Source organism: Protomyctophum parallelum (genome assembly GCF_964188405.1).
Source record: "Protomyctophum parallelum genome assembly, chromosome: 5".
Taxonomy (NCBI): Eukaryota; Metazoa; Chordata; class Actinopteri; order Myctophiformes; family Myctophidae; genus Protomyctophum; species Protomyctophum parallelum.
The window spans coordinates 21459579-21481227 of record NC_139702.1 but is presented as its reverse complement, the minus strand read 5'-3'; the positions used below and the strand labels follow the sequence as shown (position 1 = coordinate 21481227).

General features: G+C 42.6%; 1 protein-coding gene across 2 annotated transcripts in view; it reads left to right on the top strand.

Annotated features, from left to right (window-relative positions):
- tex2 (testis expressed 2) overlaps positions 1 to 21412 on the top strand; it is a 40606-nt gene extending 19194 nt beyond the window's left edge. The window contains exons 3-13 of one of the 2 annotated variants that reach the window (XM_083765073.1): positions 1029 to 2601; positions 4376 to 4576; positions 5860 to 6193; positions 7190 to 7452; positions 8033 to 8194; positions 8511 to 8610; positions 14095 to 14221; positions 16531 to 16638; positions 17434 to 17643; positions 18098 to 18218; positions 18359 to 21412. In XM_083765073.1, the coding sequence (XP_083621199.1) occupies positions 1054 to 2601; positions 4376 to 4576; positions 5860 to 6193; positions 7190 to 7452; positions 8033 to 8194; positions 8511 to 8610; positions 14095 to 14221; positions 16531 to 16638; positions 17434 to 17643; positions 18098 to 18218; positions 18359 to 18544 (3360 nt within the window). In that variant the 5' untranslated portion in view covers positions 1029 to 1053 and the 3' untranslated portion in view covers positions 18545 to 21412. Of the gene's footprint in view, positions 1 to 1028; positions 2602 to 4375; positions 4577 to 5859; positions 6194 to 7189; positions 7453 to 8032; positions 8195 to 8510; positions 8611 to 14094; positions 14222 to 16524; positions 16639 to 17433; positions 17644 to 18097; positions 18219 to 18358 lie in introns of both variants that reach the window. The other variant, XM_083765072.1, reaches the window with a different exon arrangement.
- The last annotated feature ends 237 nt before the right edge of the window (positions 21413 to 21649 follow it).

The following is a 21649-nucleotide window of genomic DNA, read 5'->3' as shown; positions in this document are numbered from 1 at the left end:
TTCGTATTGTCTAGTCTTCATAGCGGGCTATTAAAAAACTATTGGATAAATGCCATACATACCAGTATGCAGTATTTTTCACAGCTTTCCCTGAACTCTTACAACCTTAAGTGATAAGAAATAAGCTGTTAAGACTGGTGGGGAAATTCATGCAATCTTTGACGTGTATGTTTGTAGGTCAAGGTTTGAATGCAAGTCACAGTCACAGGATCACCGCGTTTTATAGAGTAGGAGTGTTCCTGATATATCTCATGTTCCTCGCCAAATGCCATCCTTTTCTAATCTACAGCCAGTTCCAAGAGGCAGATAGGCCTGTATAGCGTCTCGATCTGGTTACATTTTTGCGTTCCCGTTTATTATTCACATGGGTGAACAGGAACTTAAGCACCCACTCATGGGAAGCAACATTAGATGTGAGAGACGGAGGTGAGATTAGGGAAGATGAATCAGAAGAATCATCTTTTTTGTGCATAGAACAAATGAGAGGAAAGAATACTGTACTGATACTGTACTGTACTGAAGAAAAAATAATTAAGAAAGCTGGAATGGCAGACCGTTGTGTTGTGTGTTAAGTCAGTCAGCAGGAGGTGAGTGTGAACTGTGAACAGGTGTAATCATCTTGTGTGTGTGTGTGTGTGTGTGTGTGTGTGTGTGTGTGTGTGTGTGTGTGTGTGTGTGTGTGTGTGTGTGTGTGTGTGTGTGTGTGTGTCACAGATCTACACACACACACACACACACACAAAATGTCTAAAGGAATAGAAGACATGCATGAGTCACATTCCATGCAAGCAGTCATCACAGCTGAATCAACCGGTTTGACTGTAGATGATTGTATTACAGGAAATAATGTGTATAATCTCCTACAGCATCTCTTCTTTCTTTCTTCTGATGAATTTACACGTTAATGTAATGAATTTACATTATTAGGCTAGGATGATGTGAAACTACAACAAAGATTGCTTTATTTAATTCTATTGAGATCAGTGTCTAAATCCCTTCTCCCTACTGTCTCCTCTCTCTCTTGGCAGACTGTAACTCGGTGGGAAAACTGCGATGACAACCCACTATTCTAGCCATGGAGACAGAGCTCAGTCCACTGACCCACATCCACGGCTGCCCGCCCCTGCCCCAAAGCTCGAGGTCCAGCGATCGCTCAGCAGGGAGACCATCACCATCCACTTCTCGGCTCTTGGGAAGGAGGAAGAGGAGGAGGAAGAAAAACTTTCTGTCTCCCTCATCTGTCCCGATCAGGATGATTCGAACATCGCCACGGCCTTAGAGGCAAGTGAAGAGATGTTTGAAGGGATTCCATTGGACTCTGTGGCCAAAATTGTAGTTGTTCCTGAACCGCCATCTGCACTTTGTCGAGCTTTGGATCATCAGAATGCCAACACTCCCACTGAACGGAGAGGCTCAAATCCCACCTCATCTCGGCCTAAATCTTTGAGCTTTCCCTTTCCCAGTGACAAACCCTTCTTCAGCATGGTGAAGTCTCTCTCCTCTGACCTTGAGCCTCGTGAGGGGCTCCCTCCTCCCGCCCCTGCAACGGTAAGGCACAGACAGCTTATGAAGAACCTTGTCAAATCCTTATCCTCGGATACCTCACAGGAGTCCTCCTCCTCGTCCTCCTCTTCTTACCGTCTTCCAGAATCCCTCAATTTGCAACGCTTCAAGCAGTTCACCCAGTCGCGTATGCCAACCGTTGCCGTGTCGTCGACTGGCGATTCCAAAACAGTGCCTTCGCCTCAGCAAACGTCGCAGGATAGTCGCTCCTTCTTCAAGGTCTCTTCTGACGTCGAAGCCCGAATTGAAGACACCAAGCGCCGTCTGTCTGAGGCCATCTACGAACCCCTCCAGCTCCTGAGTAAGATGATAGATGAGAAGAGCGGCAGCGCTGTCGGGAGTGGCAGCATGATCTATCGGCCTAAGGCTCTCTCTACCAGTCCCACAGAACTCTCTAACATGGCTTGTCTGAACAACGGCAACATGGAGAGCAACAACAACAACAGCTACTGTATCAAGGAGGAAGAGGGCAACGACTGGCAGGTGGAAGGCCCTAACAGTGCCGCATCCGGTCAGGTTGAAGTGCCGTGTCAAAACGTGGGTGACGCCAAGAGCCCCAACAAATCATGTCTCGGGTCCATGTCTTTGGACAAGTGCTCAATGTCTGCTCTCGCCAAGCAGGAAGATGAGGAATTCTGCATCCTCTACAATGAGGACTTTGAGACATGTACAGATGGCAACAGAGGGGATAGGAAAGATGTTACTGGGATGCCAAATCGAAGTAGAATGCTACACAGGGGCAGCACTGCCACTGAGCCGTGCAGTGAAGATGAATCCGAAAGTGAAGAGTCCGCACCAAGTGTTCCACGCTACACTCTTATCACCCTAACAGCATTAGTCTATTGCTACTTTGTACTACCCTTGCCCAGTTACATTGGTGGAATGCTGCTTGGGGTTGGACTGGGATTCCTTTTAGCCATTGGGGTGGTGTGGCTGACAGGACCAAAGCCTTCTGGCCACAGTTTGAGACATTCCAGACATCATACGGAGCTGTGGAACATGGCCCAGTTGGACATCAAGGAGCCAAACATCTTTAAGGTGACTTGTTTTTTTCCCCCCTTAACTTTTTAAAATCCATTCTGTTCCTAATATGCTGGTTGATTAATATAATATGTAGTATACTGTATATGCGGGAGGAGTCACCTTTTTTATGTTTTCAAAACTTTGACTACACAGTAAAGTAGACTAGACCACTTCCTTACAACATAGATTCAAGTGCCCATCATTATCATCAGTGACATCACAGTCACCGCCCTCTCACATTGGCATCAGTGCAAAGGGCTGTTATAATGGCCAGTATAAAATGCCACAATGTGGCTAGTAAACTAAATGTAATTGCATGAAGAAAATCTATTAAGGACCATCAAATGTGATCATCCTTGCTTCTGCTTTGTCCCTCCATCGATCTGTCTGCATCGGTGTGGAACAAAGAAGAGGGTAGAGTCATGGTTGATTGCTCTGTCAGTATAAATGACCAATATATTACCTGAGGAAACCAGCCAGTCGGCTCATTTAGACGCATTATGGCTCAAATGGTTCCTAGCCTCTGTGGGTTGTAGTTTAGCAACAAAGGCTGTTAGCCTGTTCTTTGTCCACTCCTAATGCTCATCCTAAGGATTAGCCTGCCAGTGTGACCCCCAAGGCAGCCATATAGTCTGGTCACCCCACACAGTCCATGGCCGCCTTCCAAATGATGTCACCTTTGTATTGAACGCAAAGGCCAGCAGACATAATGGAATGGGTCCCATGTATCATTTGACCCCTTGCACTACAGCTCCACAGATTGCTGGCTTAGTATTACTCTCAGAGTACACAGTATTTGGACCTGATCTGCACTCAGCGTAGGGATAAGAATATATATGACACTTCTGAATATCTATCTTTTTTTTTCTATCTCTGTTATATGACTTAACCATGTCCCATTTTTTTTCTCACACTCTTGCTGTCAGAGTAGTTCTCTTGTTTGATCTTACCACAATAGGCAAACTGTCTCCATGCCTCTCGGCAATCTTTCAAAGATGCTGATAAATCCGTGAGAGAGAGCAGGGACGGGGATTGCTACATGGACAGGGATAGCTACTGTTTGAAATTAGCTGCCTATGACAGTATACAGGCTTCTAAGTATGTGAAACAGACCCCCAATAAAGAGCCAGAAGAAAGAAGGAGAGAAAATAGCATGTGCCAGTGCATATATCTATAGATTTTCTTTTGCAAAATAAGAAATATGTTTTTCAGGCCAAGCTGAGGGGATCCTTTAGCTGAATAATGCAAAACCTCAAACTCATCAAAAGGAGAATAAAATAATCACACTCGTGTGAAGTGAGGGGTGCCTCACTTCACACGCTCTTTTGCTTTTGTATCCATCCTGGCTTGTTTCTTGTATGAAACAAAATTTGTTTCAAGATTTATACGTTGACATTTAGTGGAGTGCTCTAAACAAACATTAATTTAAAAATCACACTCTATGTGAAGTGATGGATGCCCAGATTTTGGAGGGCATGTTAAATGAAATAAATGTATTACAACATGTTTTTATATCAGCGAGATGACTTCTTGCGTTGTCATTTACTGCCCTAAACAAACATTATAAGTCCATAGACTTGCTTGTCACATGCTGCCGTAATTTCATAATTTAGCGCCGCTCAAAAAATGACATGTCAACCATTTGAAGAAAGAGCGTACTTTACTCTTACAAAGTGAAAAATTAAAGGATACTCAGACTAAATTAAGAGTAATTTTAAGTAACCTGCTTGTTATATTTATTGGATAGAATTTTCTCATGTTAAAATGTACCCATCATCTCCCTCTGCAGGGCTGGATGAATGAGATTATGAACTATGATCCGGAGTCCTATCACGCCTCACTGACCCACTCCGTCTATGTCCGTCTGGAAGGCTCCATCTTGCGTCTGTCCAAACCCAACCGTAACATCCCCCGCCGCGCCAGCCATAATGAACGCAAGCCTGACGTCACCTACATCAGCCAAAAGATCTACGACCTTGTAGACAGTAAGGTATGTACATACAGTATGTGTTGGTGTTTGTGGTCGGCTCAGCATAATTTCCATGCATGGAAATGTTACAGAAAATGATAGCAAAAACGTTTCATGAATTGGATGAACATTTGCTTAGATTACTTTCAAGTCGTCTAGTAGTCAAGATCAAATGAATAATAATAACTAAAGTCGAAAATTACAAGTGATTGCAGAATTCACAACAACAATGTTGTTCTAGAGCAGTGGTTCTCAACCTGTGGGTCATGACTCTATTTGGGGAGGGTCCCCAGTGAGAGTGAAGTGACAATTTAAGGACTTTTAAGACCTTTTTAATAATATAACAAAAAACATTGCATGGATGCACCTGGGACGTATCCTCAGTGATGTATACCAAGGTCATCGGGGTTTCGGCTCTCTCGAACGTTATACCCCTGACTCAGGCAACCCAGCTGGGGTGATCAAGTCCCGACTTACGTCCCAGTAGCTACCCTCGATCAGTCCCATTAGGGAAAGACCAAGGCCACACAATCCGTTGGAACTACTCCAGAACTACTCTGCCAGGGCTGGGAGGTACGCTTCTGGCGCATGGAAGGACTAGGCTCTGTGGGTTTTCTCCTGTCCGGGCCCCTCCTACGTCTCACCAGGTCCACTCCTGCTCTCACCAGGCCCAGGACCTGTGCGTTGCACCAGAGTCCCAGCACCAGACACTTCATTCAGGAGTGGTGGATTCCTAAGCCTATGGTTTTGCAGACTCCACCTGAGCAGGAAGGTGGTGCTGCAGGCTCCGCTTGCGGCTTGAGTGGCCCTCCTAAAGGCCTCACCGAGGGTTTGTTGGGCTTCCTCCTCATGGAGGACACTGGCTGGTGCGCTAACCCGATTACCCATACTGCTCACCCGGGTGCCGTCTACATTCCGGCTGTCACCCGTCTCTCCGGTGGTCACCAGACTATACCTGGTTGTCACATAGTCTTACTACACAAATACTTAATAATGATAATAATAACATAATTACAATATCAAAATTCAACATCAAAAGTAATCAACAAACTATACTATGAAAACAAATGTTGAAATAAAATTAAACAAAAAAAAGTAAATAGCCGATCTACAAATGCATATGTATTTGTGGAACCGAGTCAAACAAATGTAATGCCACAATTCCAGGAGCTTGTCAGGATGGGGGTCACAGCCTCAAAAGGTTGAGAACCTCTGTCCTAGAGCTGGTTAATGTTAGCCCTGGTACTGTACATGCAAATGAGTTATTTCAAGATCAGTCATGCCTTGTAATCCTTTCCTCTCAGGTATACCTGGTCCCTCAAAGCCTGGCCAGGAAGCGGGTATGGAACAAGAAATATCCCATTTGCATTGAACTGGGGAAACAGGACAACTTCATGTCGAAGGCCGAGGGCGAACGATGTGAAGCCGCCGAGGAGAGGGCGGGGCCCGGCACCGAAGACCGAGGGGAGGGAGTGGGAGGAGCCCTACCGCCGCCATCGTCCCCCAGAAAGGACCTGACACTCTACCTGTTCGGCAGGACGGGCAGGGAGAAGGAGGACTGGTTCCGGAGGATTCTGCTGGCCTCCAAGCCCAAGGCGGAAGTGAAAAGAAGTGCTAGCATTGCGGGGAGTAAGAACGGTAAGCCCCAGAGCGGTTTAGTGTGCACAGCTGCAGTGCTGCCATACACAAATCATTCTATCATTCATTACAGGCCTGTTCATACTCAAGTTTTAGGTGATCACCGAAATAGTCATAGTCTGGATTTTCGGTGGTGAGGTGACCACCGAACTACAACATGACGTCATGAGCCACGGTGAAGAGCAAACCACCGCCCCAGCCCTTCTCTCTGTTTTTACTCACCACCGCACAACGTTATTTCAGCTCCGAAAATCCAGACTGAATGAGCCTTTACTGACCACCGTTTTGGTGGTCACCTTATCACCTAAAACAGAATAAGCCTTTAGTGTTTGTTAACCAAATGAACGGAATGAGCGGATCCACAAACTCACAACGCAGCGCATTGCGAGCTTATAGATTGGCTGTTTTTGTCAAAGAGCTTTGGTGTAGAGGGAAAATAGGATTGTGCAAAAATAAAAATAAAACATTTTAACCCATTCTGGACTTGAACCCCTTTTTGGTGTTTTTAAGCATTATGTTATACTTTACCTATTGAAAAATAGCAGATCTACAAGCTCATAGCACACAACTTGTTGATATATTGATAGTAGACTGACAGGAAATGGGGAGAGAGATGGGGGAAGACACGCGGCAAAGGCCGTCGGGATCTGGAGTCAAACCCGCGTCAGGCTGGCCCAGCAGCCTAGGTGCCCAGACGGTTGAGATCTGCTATTTTATCTATCGTGAAAATGTGTCGCAAATCTTTGAATATATATATATTCTTTCATAGCGAACATTTTGACTCAAAGATTTGCTTCTGGGGGGTCCCTGGAACAGCATATTTTCAGATGGGGGTCGGCAGCCAATTACATATATTTGAGAATCACTGACGTAGAAACAGGTTTTTCAGAAAACTATCAGGATTTAGAAGACATTTGTAGAATCGTCCTCAGGTCTAAATGGATTAAAAGAACCCTTGGGTCTTTCTTCTGTCCCTTCTGTCTGGTGGTGACACAGCCCTTAGCTCCCACAGTCGCAGCAGCAGCCGTGGAAGTCTGGACGAGGCTCTGGCATCTCTACCCTGGAACAAGGACTCCTCCTTCTCCTCAACAACCACAACAACAACAGCGGCTGCAGCAGGTAGTGCCAAAACCAAACCTCTGGGTTTGGACTACAGCATCTACATGGCGACGCTAGTGCCAACGCAAGCTTCCAGCCCCATGCCTCCTTCCAGCCCCATCCTCCAGAGTCCACAGAGCAGCCCCGGGACTAGCAAGAAGGTAGGGCATGTGAATGTACACACACACACACACACACACACACACATTCACATACATACATTCACATACATTCCCACAGTCATGAAATTCCTGGAAGATATTTTAAAAAAGAAAACAAAAACAAAAAACAGTCCTGGAAAAGGTTTGGAATTTATCAAGGGTCCTGGAAAAATAGTTGGCTATGCATCGTTTGTGGCTATTGATTTTGTTAATAAAAAACTTTTCCCAAAACACAAAATAACAGATCTACAAGCTCACATTATAAGCAAGATACTCATCATTGTGCTGAATGATTGTTATATAGGCCTAGAAATTGGGTTAAATATTCTGGAAATCCATTGTTAAAAAAATGTGTGGGAACCCTAAAATACACACACACACACACACACACACACACACACTGCCTTCCTCTTCATGTGTCTCGTTCCACCTTGACCCTCGCTCATTACTCAACTCCATAATTACCACTTACAGTAGGTGATGTAAAGTACTTGCAAGATTCCCTCCATACTTAAGACAAATTCACAGCAGACTCCATTTACTTGCTTTTACCGTGACCTTTTCTCCCTCCCACCATCAGCTAACCAGCAGCCCCGTGCCACGGCCCGTGGTGGAGGAGGAGGTGGACCCCGTGGCCTGGGTGAACGCAGCGCTGGGCCGGGTGCTGTGGGACTTCCTGGGAGAGCCCTACTGGGCAGAGGTGGTCACCAAGAAGATCCAGATGAAGCTCAGCAAGATCCGGGTGAGTGGATCTCTCTTGGTACTGTAGTGATGACTTCTGGCGAACTTTGACCTTTCACCTCAGAACTGCTTTGATTGGGGGTTTTTTGCCTCGTGAAATAGCTAGGTAGTGTAATGTGATATTTGCTGGTTAAAAACCAAAACGTCTTTTGTTATAAAAGAGTTATAGCTCTATACTGTGATGATAATCACTGCTGTATAGAGGTTTGTTCAATAACAGGGCTGGATCATGATTGTTCGGTGTGTGTGTGTGTGTATATATATATATAGTATAGTATAATTGATAAGCTGTGTGTTTGTATTCTCATCTCTCCCAGCTGCCTTATTTCATGAATGAGCTGAAGCTAACAGAGCTGGACATGGGTGTGGCCACTCCCAGGATCCTTGGAGCATCCAAACCTTCTATAGACCACCAGGGTAAGACCCCCCCCCCCCCCCCCTACACACACACACACAATTATATTGCATAAGAAAGACGCTTATCTATTGACATTATAGCAGGAGTCTGCAAGTCAGTTGTATTTTTGGCTAATTTAAAAGCTGGAACATACATCAAACCATCGTATACAATAATCACTAGATTTCTATAAATAAATAAATGCTATGATAAATCAAGAGGTGTGCTTTAACTACTGATATAAATGTGTGTGTAATGGCTTGTGTAATCATGTTGGGCATGCTCCACGTGACACGTGGAGGGTCTTTACACTGTAGTGAATGACAAGAACAGTTTATCTGGAGACTAGTGACAGTCCTACTCCTTTTTGAACAAGAGCTCTTTCAGGGTTCAAGGTCGGTGAGAAAAGATGTATTGTATAAGTGAAACACATTTTGAAAGTCTGAAGGAAGGTCTGAAGAGGAAACTTTATTGACCCATCACAGATTTACAGGTGTAAAAAAAGAGAGAACAAACATTCTAAACAAGCACCTGCTCTTATCGGGACTTATTGACTTAGAAGTGTTTCATTATTAAAGTAACCAATATGAGTTAATGTAAAAGGATAGATTTTGCTAATGTATTAGAGTTCTTGAAGTAGGAGAGCAATTTGTGACTGAACACTATAATGTTATCAGTGAATTGACAACAGGAGGCTCTGTAATGAATATAAATACAGCTCTTATCTTTTTCAGCCGTTTCCTGTGGTTCTGGCTTTTGTAATTTGCTCTGGTGTTTGTTGTACGGAGATCTCTTAACTATAGCCACTGACGTCACACTATTGACATTAATGCACTTCGTTGATTTCTCGTGTGTGTGTGTGTGTGTGTGTGTGTGTGTGTGTGTGTGTGTGTGTGTGTGTGTGTGTGTGTGTGTGTGTGTGTGTGTGAAGTGCTTCTTTGCCTCTTATCAGACAAATTAAGCTACGGTAGTGAAAGTCAAACGATTGATCCGTCTGTTTCAAAAGGCTCACCCTCGCACACACAATCCCTCTAAACATGTGCATTTTAAAACAGATTTGCATGCTCAAGAATCCTGTTTCACACATAGACCCATATACAATGCATACACACAGTGTTTACTGTAGCTAGGCTACACCCACCCAGGCACATATACACACGTAATACATACACATACAGTACACGTATGTGCACAAAAGTCCAAAGTGCATTGACCTTCTGCTGGTCAGTGACGGAAGTAGCAGAGTGTCTCATGACTGTTTTCTCCCAAGCGAGCCTCTTTGCTGTGACTAATACGATTGCAATTCTGACAGTGCTTGTGTATTGGCTGGCTCCTTAAACTTCATAATGGAGAACACTAGCACTAGTGATGGCAGATTGAAATATACAATTGAAACGTCGGTGACGGATTGTGCCAGACGTAGATGCTAACAGTGCTAACAACAGGCTACAATGCTGAAAGTAAACAACATAGCTTGACAACGGGACAGCAGTGGATGTTGGGAAGGTTAATAACTATTCTGACACATGGTGTGTGTCATTTTGCATTGTAATGGTTCTTGGCTTTAGTGATATTTAGATCTCAGAGCGTGTTAACAACTGCAGAATGTCACTTTCTTTATAGCTCCAGAATATTGAATAAATGTAGCCTGTACATTTTTGATTAGCACACAGTGTTTGATGAAACTGTTGTGTTGTGAACTCTGGTCCAAGAACCTTGGCTGTTGTCTGTCCTGCCATCGAGCATGTCAGAGTTGGATTTCTGTAAGCAGGAACTGACACGGATACAAAATTTGATTGACTTAACCAAAGTGAATAGCTATAGATGACTTTGCCCTACAGTCTCAGGTTACATTACCATTGCTTCATATCCTCATTCCAGCTAAGAAAAAATATTAGATAACTTTAGTTCCGTGTTCTGTCTCTGATCCATATTCTGCTAGGCTTGAGGTGGTTATTCGCAGCAGAGCTTGGGTCTTGTTGGTTTTGTTATAGGAAACTTCCACCAGCAGGATCAGTGTGGTTATACTTTGAGACGCAGGCCTGTGTCCTCCTCCAGGCAGCTCAGGTTCTCTGCTGCACCCTGCCTCGCCCCTTCCCGGAACGATGCTGCTGTTGGCTGAGCACCACTGATCGATAAACCTCTCTGACTGGGTCTGAGTGTGTTCGTGAGCACAAGTGTGCAAATGATTGCTTGTACATGATTGCATGGATGGTTGTTTATTTTAGTTTAATTTTTTTATTTATGTCCGCATGCTTATTCTTTTGCGTGTGTTGTTTGGAGCACACTGCCCTCAGTGCCCTGCCAGAATTCACCATGCGCACTCCTCTGACTCCTCACCACCTTCACCCCAATTAATGCAGCACTGCCCTGATATGCCATCGGACACCAGGGCTCCTCTCTCTTTCCTCTCCTCCCGCTAGTAGAGTGCCATGTCCTCCAAGAAAGCCCAGCTGAGCCACACACAACCTTATTATCCTCCACTCCCTCCAGGCCCAGCAGGGCTGGAAATTACCCATTAGGTTCCAGAGAGATGCAGCATCTTCACTCTTTGGCTTAATTTATATATACTCAATCACACACAGCAGTATCCTTAACAACGGAGTGCGCTGTTAGCTGTGAAATTAGTTAATTTGGCGTGCAACATTAGCCTGGTTAACCACTCCCCCTTAAAGTGTAAATGTTTTCAAGGGAGAGTGGTTAGTGCAACACTGCGATAAATTATGGTTTACTCCAGTGGTTCTCGACACGTTGTGAGCTTGTAGATCAGCTATTTTAACTATTTTAAAAGGTTTTTTTTAAATAGTAAAAAATGGCAATTAAGTTTAGGGATAAGGGTTAAGCCAAGGGGTGGCGCAAGATGTAGTCTTTTCCACAGACAAATCTGAGTTGAGCTTCACAATGTTTTTTCAGTCAAATGTCGCTGTAATGCAAACCCATAGACAAGAACATAAGTTGGACATGCCTGTCAAAATGTAGACATTTTATGTTATTTTGCAACATAGCAACTTGTCCAAGGGTTATATCAGTAGCAGTCAGTCAAAAAGACGTTGTGTGTCATGTAAATATTATTTTCTTGGTGACTGTCTCGCTTCATGTTTATTTTAGTTTTATTCATAATGGCTCGTATTATTTAAAATTATGTTAAGTTTAATTTGCAGTATGCCACTTATTTGTACAGTAGGCACCTTCATAGTCATAGTTGTGCTTTGATGGCCTGGGCCGTGGCTCAGCGGTCCAGGCACCTTGGCTGGTAATCCAGTCTGGCAGTGTGCCGCGGGTTCGACTCCCGATCCCGACGGCCTTTACTGCAGGTCACCCCCCATCTCTCTCCCCCATTTCCTGTCAGCCTACTGTCTGTCCCTCCATACAAATATAAAATAAAAGGCGAAAGCCACAAAAAATACATGAAAAAAATAATTGTGCTCTGATTATCCATGAGACAACACAGCACAACCCAGTGTGCGTGCGTGCATGCATACTGTACAGATGTGCGCTATAACCGAGCCAAACGGAAAGTGTGCTGATGGAAACTCTGCCACCAGCCCTTCCTTCTTCCTCTCTGTCTATTCAGCACAGTGTCCTGTCCTGCACCAACTGCCAGCCTTCACTGCCCTCCAGTGGTTTAGAGCAGTGGTTCCCAAACTTTTCAGGTCGAGACCCAAAAAAAGACATTAGACGTTTGCCTAGTGAAATTAGCATAATTGACCATATGCACACGGCTGCCATCTTGCCAGCAAGGTGCTAAGTGCCAACTTGGTGCAACTTCCCATAGACAGCCCATTCATCCAAACAGAAAAGTCCCATCTAAATGTATTAAATAATGTCAAACTCACCAACATTGCAGCTGTAGGGAAAGCTTGAATTATCCTCTTTCTATCTGAATGTGTTTGTTTAATAAAAATCAACTGTAGTCATGTTATGACTATGAGCTACTCCCTGCCAAGAAATTCCTTGCATATGATTTTTGTCTATAAGTGCTGGCATTTAGAAGTGCTCGTTGACTATCACTCAACAGCCCATGCCCATTCAAAACAGGTGGTACCTGTTTTGAATTTGCAAATTTGTACTGATAATGAGTGCTTCCAAACTCAACTCAAATCATCTGCAAGGAATTAGCTGACAGGATTTTTTATGAAACAAACACTTTGCAGATAGTAAGAGGATAATTCAAGCTTTTCATACTGCTGCAATTGGTGAGTTTGACTTTATTTAATACAATTAGATGGGACTTTTCTGTTTGGATGAATGAGCTGTCTATGGGAAGTTGCAACTAGTTAGCACCTTGCTGGTAAGATGACAGCCGTGTGCATATCGTCAATAGCTATTATTATTTAAAAGATTTTCCAAAAATGTATAATAAATATACAATAATAATAATAGTCAAAAAACTTCTAAAATGTAATTTCAGAAATAAATCAAAAGACAATCCACAAATGTATGAAGAAATTGTGAATATAGAAAGCTAAATGTTGTCTATACTACCTTTTAAGCTTGTAGATCGGTTATTTTCACTATTAAATTAGGCGTAAGTGGTTAATTCATAATATATTTATTTTTCTAAGTTTGGGTCCCGGGGACAACAGTATAATATGGGCGAGAGAGAGGCCATTGTCAGAGAGGCTAGTTCCAAACAACTGACACAAGACTTCTTTGGTGGGATTAGTGCAAACCATTAAAGCAGGTTTGGTTGCATGTTTATGCATGCAGTCTCCCCTGCTGATATCAAAAGAGCCCCTGTTTCTCCTTCATTTTAAGGCCTGTGTGATCTCTCTCTCTCTCTCTCTCTCTCTCTCTCTCTCTCTCTCTCTCTCTCTCTCTCTCTCTCTCTCTCTCTTCCCCCCCCCCAACCCCCCTCTGGTTTGGCCCTCTTCTTTTTTTTCCCCAAGATATAAAATGCACTATCGATGGCTGAAGGCGATCTCCGCTTAACGCTTGAGATCTGAAGTCTCAGTCCGAAGCTGTTACATTTACTGTAGTTCCATTCAAATGCGTCCACTGCCTATATTCAACATACAGTACATGCAGTATCAATAATTCTATACAGCACAGTTACTCTTTTCTGCACATGAGCTGTGTCCAGCTCTAATCACCTGTCTCTCCGGCCATTCGTTCAGTACACAGGATCTCCATCCCCTTATTCTCCTTCTGGAAGTGGTTTATTTCCACCTACCCATCGTCCTTGGCTACTTGACTAAATTATTAAGAAAAAGTTTTATCTTAATTTCCTCAGCTACATAACATAACCAAGGACACTAGTATATTTATTGCCATGGAACTGCAGCTCTGGACTGTTGCAAGTGGATGTGTGTGCATGTTGGTCATCAAAGAATTTAATTATATTTAATTGTTGCAATTTATTTTACATTGCTGCCTGCAGGAAATGGTGTGAAGCTGATACTAAAAGTTATTCACCCATGCCTTTTGTGCATGGGTACATGCGTGCATGTGTGTACACATTACACACTCAATCTGAGTGTTCTCTCTCCTCGTGCATCGGTCAGGTCTGTGGTTTGACCTGGAGATGTCCTTCAGCGGCTCCTTCCTGATGACGTTGGAGACCAAGATGAACCTGATCCGCCTGGGTAAGGAGGGAGAGAGCCTGCGCATAGGAGACACCGGCAAAGACGGGTAAGATGATGATTTACACTTTTAAGGCATCTTATCCGGAACGAGTGGAAGATCAGACTAAACGGCATGAACCATACTCAACTAAACCACTGTTTCTAAAACTAGCCAAGTTTCAAGATCGGAGCTCGTAGATCAAGCTTGTAGATATGCTATTTTCGGCGAACGACACCGACTTGGAACAGAGTATAAATTAAGCAATTCAGGGCAAGCTTTCATCTAAATGGAGCACCGAGAAAGCACTGCTACAAAGTAACTCGACATCAAACCAGCATCTGTCTCAACAAACAAGCAAACGGCAGCATGCATACATACAAATAACGTAGAGTGCATCTGTGAACAAGTAAACAACAAACATCTGGATAACATAACTAGCATCTATCTGATTAAAATAGGCACTGATACAATGAAATAAGAAGTGCTAGGGGGTGAGGTGAAGTGGGCCTGCAGTACTGACTGACAGAGGGGGGTGTCACAGGGACAAGAGTGACTGGACACATGCCCTGTGTTTGCTGATGCCAGAGCGGGATCATATGTGCGGAGAAGATCATTCTCTACTGTATCACTACCTAATTCTTTTTTTTAAGCTGTTGTTCTCTGTTAACACCTATTCGATGTATTTTCCATTTCTCACTATCACTCTCTCTCTTTCACCCTCTCTCACCCTATCTCTCTGTCTCTCTCTATCTCTCTCTCTCTCACCCTATCTTTCTGTCTCTCTCTATCTCTCTCTCACACCTCTCTCTCTGTCTCCCTCTATCGCTCTCTCACCTCTCTCTCTCTCTCTTTCACCCTCTCTCTCTCTCTCTCTCTCTCTCTCTCTCTCTCTCTCTCGCTCTCTCTCCCCCTCTCTGTGTGTCTTCTGTGCTCTTCCTCTATGCCCCCTGGAATCTACCTTAACATGGATGTCAATTGGATCCATGTCCGTCATTGGTAAGTGGTGCCTGACCAGTGTGACCACACATATTCACTTTCTTTTCCATATCAATCTATCCCATTGTTTCATTTTCAGGCTGCTTTACTGCAGATGTTCATTTGCACCAGCATGTGATTCTTACATTGTGTACATTGTCTGGTCAGCATCCAGTTCTCTCTCTCTCTCTCTCTCTCTCGGTGTGTGTGATTGACATCAACAACATCCACCGTTCACTCCTTGCATTATACTATAACGATAAATATATTCACCATCGTCTTTGTTGTATATTTAATACTTATCGTTAGGTTCTATCGTTAGGTGCTCGGTGTGAAGGGTGCTTTAGATTAGTTTGTGTCATGTGACCTACAGTACCTGTATATCAAGGGTTCCCAAACCTTTTCCCATGCCAAGGACCCTGAATAGCATGGCCTCATGGCCTCTGGCTGCAGAATTGAATTAAATAAGAAATTACATTTGTGAAAATACCATATATGTCACATATTACGACATTGTGAATTTAAATCAAATCTTGTATAGCTAAATTTTATGATAAAAATAAAATAACATCCTCTCCTTTCCAGTTGGCTCTCATACATGGTGACCCCCTACGTTGAAAATGACTGACCTATAATACTATAGTTCAGTTCAGTAACGAGTGGAGGGTATTAAAGGTCAGCGTCATGGTTATGGGTTCAGGAATGCATATGCTATACTGTAGGTCAATCAAATGATCTTGCACTGTGTACGACTCGCATGCATGAATGTATTTATGACCCGATATCACAAGAATATTGGGTCAAAGTTATGCCTCGTCTTCGTATGTCTGCAGTGTTCCATTTCTTTCTACGAGCTATATCCATAGAAAAGACTATCTAGTGTGTGCTCTGTCTCTGTCTGTGCTCATGTGGCTCTTGTAGACTGAGAAAGAACTCTCGTGAAAACAATGAAAGTTCTTATAGAGGGACACATGCATGTCTGAGTGTCTGCACGCCTGTGCATGAGTGTTTCACACTTGAGTGTCTGTCCGTCCATACATTATCATTGTGTGTGGAACGTATAGGCAGTGGTTTTCAAACCTTTCGTCCCCAAGGCACACCAAGGTGCAAGTCAAAATATCAAGGCACACCCTGTATTTATTCCCATGACGAATAGCCTCAGTAACGCATGTATAACTCTTTTTCACTCTGTAAACTTATTTAGTAATGTTAAATAAAAAGTTTAATCAATAAAATAAATAACGACACACCTGGACTCACCACTGTGCCTCGACACACCGTTTGAGAACCACTGCTCTACAGGGCAGTTGTCTCGACTGGACTCTGTGAACTCTGGATAGAGTAGGCGGACTTGCCTGCTGGTCTGTAACATGGTTCCGTGCGTGTGCTTCCAGGTACAGGCCACGGACTTACTGCCTGGCTGACAGCGACGAGGAGTCTTCTAGTGCGGGTTCGTCCGACGAAGAGGACACCTTGGAGCTGACCGCGGACTCCTCGGGAGCAGAAGGGTGAGAATGGGAGTGCTCGATCAAAATCCTTTCACTACATTGCACCAAATTGTAGGGATGTGATTGAGAGAGAGTCTGATCTTTTCAGCTGTTTTCTGGTTCTATTTACACATGTTAGGTCATTTGTAAATATATCAGATGAGATATGTACGTCTGAAGTGAATAAATGTTGGGTCAGGGTCACATGCTAGCGGAGTTTGTCAACAGTACTCATGCATGCTTTTTATATCTCCCTTTTATATCTCCCTACATGCTTTTCTCTTTGCCAAAGTGTAAGCGTGCAGCATCAAATTAATCAAATGTTGTTTGGCGAAAACGGAAAACATGTGCAATGGGTCCGGCTCATGCACAATTAGTCATTCATTCATTATTTCACACCCTCCACTTAAAGTTGTTTATCCCAAAAGTGGTTTGGTGACTTTCCCCACAATGTACATACTAGTGCAAAATATGTTTTCAGTAAAACTCCCAACAGATTCTTGAGCAGATGACGGTTCATATGGCAGACACATGAGTCATGACAGTATATCAATTTGTTTATGAACTCATTCAATATATCAGGTCAGAGCATTGGGTATACAATCCTGCAAAAAAAATAAAACTAACAGAAATGTAGCTAAATGAAACAGAAATTCCTTTATAAGAAAATATTTAAGACCGGCAACAGTTCCATATATACATATATATTATAACAAAGTTATTAAACTTCACAAATTTCACAATTTTTAATGCATTCCCAGAATAGAGATGCCAGGTTGAAACTAAGTGCTTAACGTTTCTCTTTATGTACTGTAGCTTGGTAGGGGGACACAAACAGGGCAAGATCATGCGCTTTGTGGACAAGATTGCAAAGTCCAAGTACTTCCAGAAGGCCACAGAGACGGAGTTCATCAAGAAGAAGATGGAGGAGATGTCCAACACTCCCCTCCTGCTCACCGTGGAGGTCCAGGAACTCCAAGGAACACTAGCTGTTAACATCCCTCCTCCTCCCACTGACAGGATATGGTATGATGTCATATTTATTTTCTTTTTTGTATTCTCGCACGGGCGGCGGTGTTCGCAAGACATGGCCGAAGTATTTTTGGGGGTCTCCAGCCAAAAAGGTGGAGAGAACACGCCCACAGCGTCCCTGGCGGGAATCAAACCCATCAATCAAGTGTATCAAATATGTTTTTTGTTTGAATCTACACAAAATAGCCAGGAATGACATTTAAATAGGATGTGTTTTGCTGGGGGAATTAATGACAGCAGTGCTTCAAGTAAACAGATCTGCTATAGTGTAGACTAGAGTCAACAATCTGCCATAATTGCTATTTGTCATTTGAGTGCCATATGTATTGCACGGCTCTGCCCTCTGCTGGTGACTGAGAATATTGTTTTTAGGCCTTTTTGTTCAACGTTATGGGAATGGGGTATTCCCATAACGTTGATTCCCTCTTGAGCCCTGTCTTTGGTGCAGGTACGGCTTCAGAACTAAACCACACCTGGTGCTGAAAGCCCGACCTAAACTGGGAGAAAGAGAGGTCACTCTGGCTCACGTTACAGACTGGATAGAGAAAAAGCTGTTTGAGGAGTTCCAGGTATGGATTGATGTTTTTCATTTCCCCTTCTTTTGTGTCAATACAACAAAGTAGTAAAGTACTGTATGTTATCAGGAGTTACACATTTGTTGAAAACCAAATCACCTTACAACAACCTTGTCCTCTCTCTGCTGTGTTAGAATATCTTTGTGATGCCAAACATGGACGATGTGTGGCTGACTGTCATGCATTCTGCCATGGACCCTCGTACCGCTGGCGGACCCCTGGCCATGGACCCTCGTACTGCTGGCGGACCCCTGGCCCACTCCCCCGCAGAATCGGAGCCTTTCCAACATGACAGGGCGGGCCCCACCAGTCAGCCATGAAGAGTTGTTTACAGTATTTCACGGTGCTCCTGAAGTCTAAAAATAGCAAACAGGGGGTAATCCATGGGGGCCTGATCTACTACTACACACAGAACAGCCTTCCTCTATAACAGTACATTCCCATAGCAGGGGGTATCTCACCTGCCATAAAGAAGACCACCTACATTTAGAACGAGCCAGACAAAGTTCCACTGCCCAAGGAAACACTAAAGACAACCTGTGACCCGCTCTTCTGTACTTTTATATCATTGGGAGATGAAGAGATTTATCTTTGAAGGATTCATATAACGGTAACGACCTATTAAATAGGGAGTCGCTTGTGGAGCGGGGAGCTCCATTTTCGGTGACGAGCGGCTTATGAGAGGAATGTATGGCGATTTATGAATTGTCGTGTCCTTTGAACACATTACTAATGAAAGCATTCACCAGATATACCTTATAAGGCTACAGATGTGATTTCTGCATATATAGCACAAGAAGAGAGGAGTGGAAATGACATGGCACGTAGACTGACATGAGTAGTCTTAAATGATGGATGGATATTCCATACACTGTGGTTACAGAATGCTGTGTGGATATTGTAGTCCATTTTAGTATAGAAAAACTATTAGTGAAGGCTCTGGTAACATGTTGAAATTAGCGGTATTCAACAGTGAAGGTTTATACTACAGTATGTCTATAATGAGCTAGTTTACCTTTTTAAGTGTAATGGAAGTGAGTGGACATCTCAGATACTTGATATTATTATTGTTATTTTGTGTTCATGCCTCAAGTACAATTTGTGTTTATGTTGGTATGTGCAGTCTTTGATGGGATGTGAGCTAGAGAAGTATTCATTTGTGCTGTGACCACACGCTCTCAAGTGTCTGACAAGCAAATAAGACCCCATTTTATATGACTCAGTTTCTACATGAATCTGTACAATAGTTCCAAGAGAATGTCTACTTTTTCTCTCTCCAAACCTCAGAAAGCCAATACTAAAAGCTTCTTGAATTCACAGATGCCTGTGTAAAAATGCCATGATAATTACAAGGTCCATTATAAGTACATGGACATAATAAGTGCAATGATACAGTTTGATTTTGTAAAGACAAAAGTTATGTTTGAAAATAAATATGTATAAGGCATCTTAACACGTATATCGAATGTATATGGATAGATGTATATTTTTTTGGGGGTGGGGGTTCATCTTTTTATTAAATCCTTTTTTGTGTGGGAGATTTATTGCTTTATTTAGAAAGGAAAGTGCAGAGACGAGAAGGCAAGGGCAGAGAGAGGAGACATGGCAGAGAAAGGAGCATGTGGTCAGTGCACTAGCTGGGTGTAAAGACAATATGAAAACCTGTTAACCAATAAGATATTTTCATTGTAATATGCAAATGCATTTGAGAATTAATTTTTGCTTCATATTAGGTTCATGGTCTTGAAAAACACTATCAAATGCCGATGTGCCGTTCAGTCATTGATTGATTGATTTGTTTTGTGATTTACTTTAAGCCTGCAGGCAATGTATCTTTATGGTAGGGATGCCACCGATTAATCGATTTTCCGATTAATCATCGGGGTCTCGATTTTAATATTTCATAATCGAAAATCTTTTTTTCTTTTTTTTAATAGACAAAATATAGGCTAATAAGTAAGGCTGCATGATATATCGAACATGTACCTTCATCAGAGTGGATAATATAAGTATAAATCAAGTTGAGCAAAGCCACTCTTCTGTCTCTAACAGACACAGTTAACGATCGCTTGTTAAGTGCCTGCCAGACAGACAATCTGAATCAGATGAAATGAAGGCAGTTGTAGAGTAGAGTCTAGACTAGTGAACTGAACGTTTTCTGTTTATATCAAGTACTTCATACCATGCAGCCCCTTATGAAACTACTTCTCCCCAAATCCTAATGGATTTCATTTTCCATCCTGAATGGCAGTAACTAGCATACAATGAGAACTGAGAAGATCTCCACAAAGGTTTACTCATCAAAACTAATTATAAAACTTTTTTTTTTTTGGGGGGTGGGGGTTTGGCTGATGGTCACTTTCTGGCATCCCTACATTATGGAGTGGTGGTGCATTAATTTATGAGCCTTGGTGTCATTGCTTATGAATGTGAAGTTAATGACCAAATTCACCACTAAGATGAATGATACGTTAATGAAACTTAACGCCCCGCCCCCTATATGATACAGTACAGAGTACTTATTAATGTATAGTATGTTCATTGCCAAAAACATATATAGCCTATAAACTGGTTGTTTCTCAGAATAGCTTTATAACTGTATTGTTACTTGTTATCCTCACCACAGACTGGATTTATCTATCTCTTACATTTACTTTACTTACATTTGTGATATTTGATTTGTTTTGTTTTCATGAATTCCTACCTTTTGTTGATTCATCCACTTTTTCTTAAAAGGCACTGTAACAAACTCTTGATTTATTTCCATGCAAACTTTTCTTTTCTGTTCGAAGTATTAGTTGTGTTCAACTATGTCAGAGTTGGGTAAGGTTTTTGTTTGTCTGTTTCTCTAGTGTAAACGGGAATAAGAAGTTCATGTATAAAGCCCATGCCATCATTTGTGTTTTCTGAAGTGTCCGTTTTGTTATATTGGCATGTACGTATAAGGCCAAATTGAGTGATTGTGGGTATCTGCCTCTTGTCAATATGGAAAAGTAAAATTATGTAAATTAAACCCTTTATACTATTACAGATGTTTATTTTCAGGCCATTTTCTTCTCATTCGGGGGTAAAATTCTGTTATGAATTTTGTATTGTGAATTGTAATGCAAATATGTGGTACAAATGGGAAAAAACGGCTTGCTTTGTAATTATTTGCTTTGGAATTAAATAAAGATTTTTTAATGAGACTTTCTTGTGCAGATGTTCATACCCAGCAGAATGAGCAGCCACTTCAACAATAGCATCTGAATCATTCATTTACTTGTTTATTATCTTCATCTCACTCCTTATCTGTGTTTTTATACGTGAAAATATCATGCTTTAGGGCAGGGGTTCTCAAAGTTTTTGCCTGGGAACCCCTGGAAATGCTTTGGCCATGTCTTGTGATAGGTGTAGAGTGGAAAAAATCACACCCGTGTGAAGTG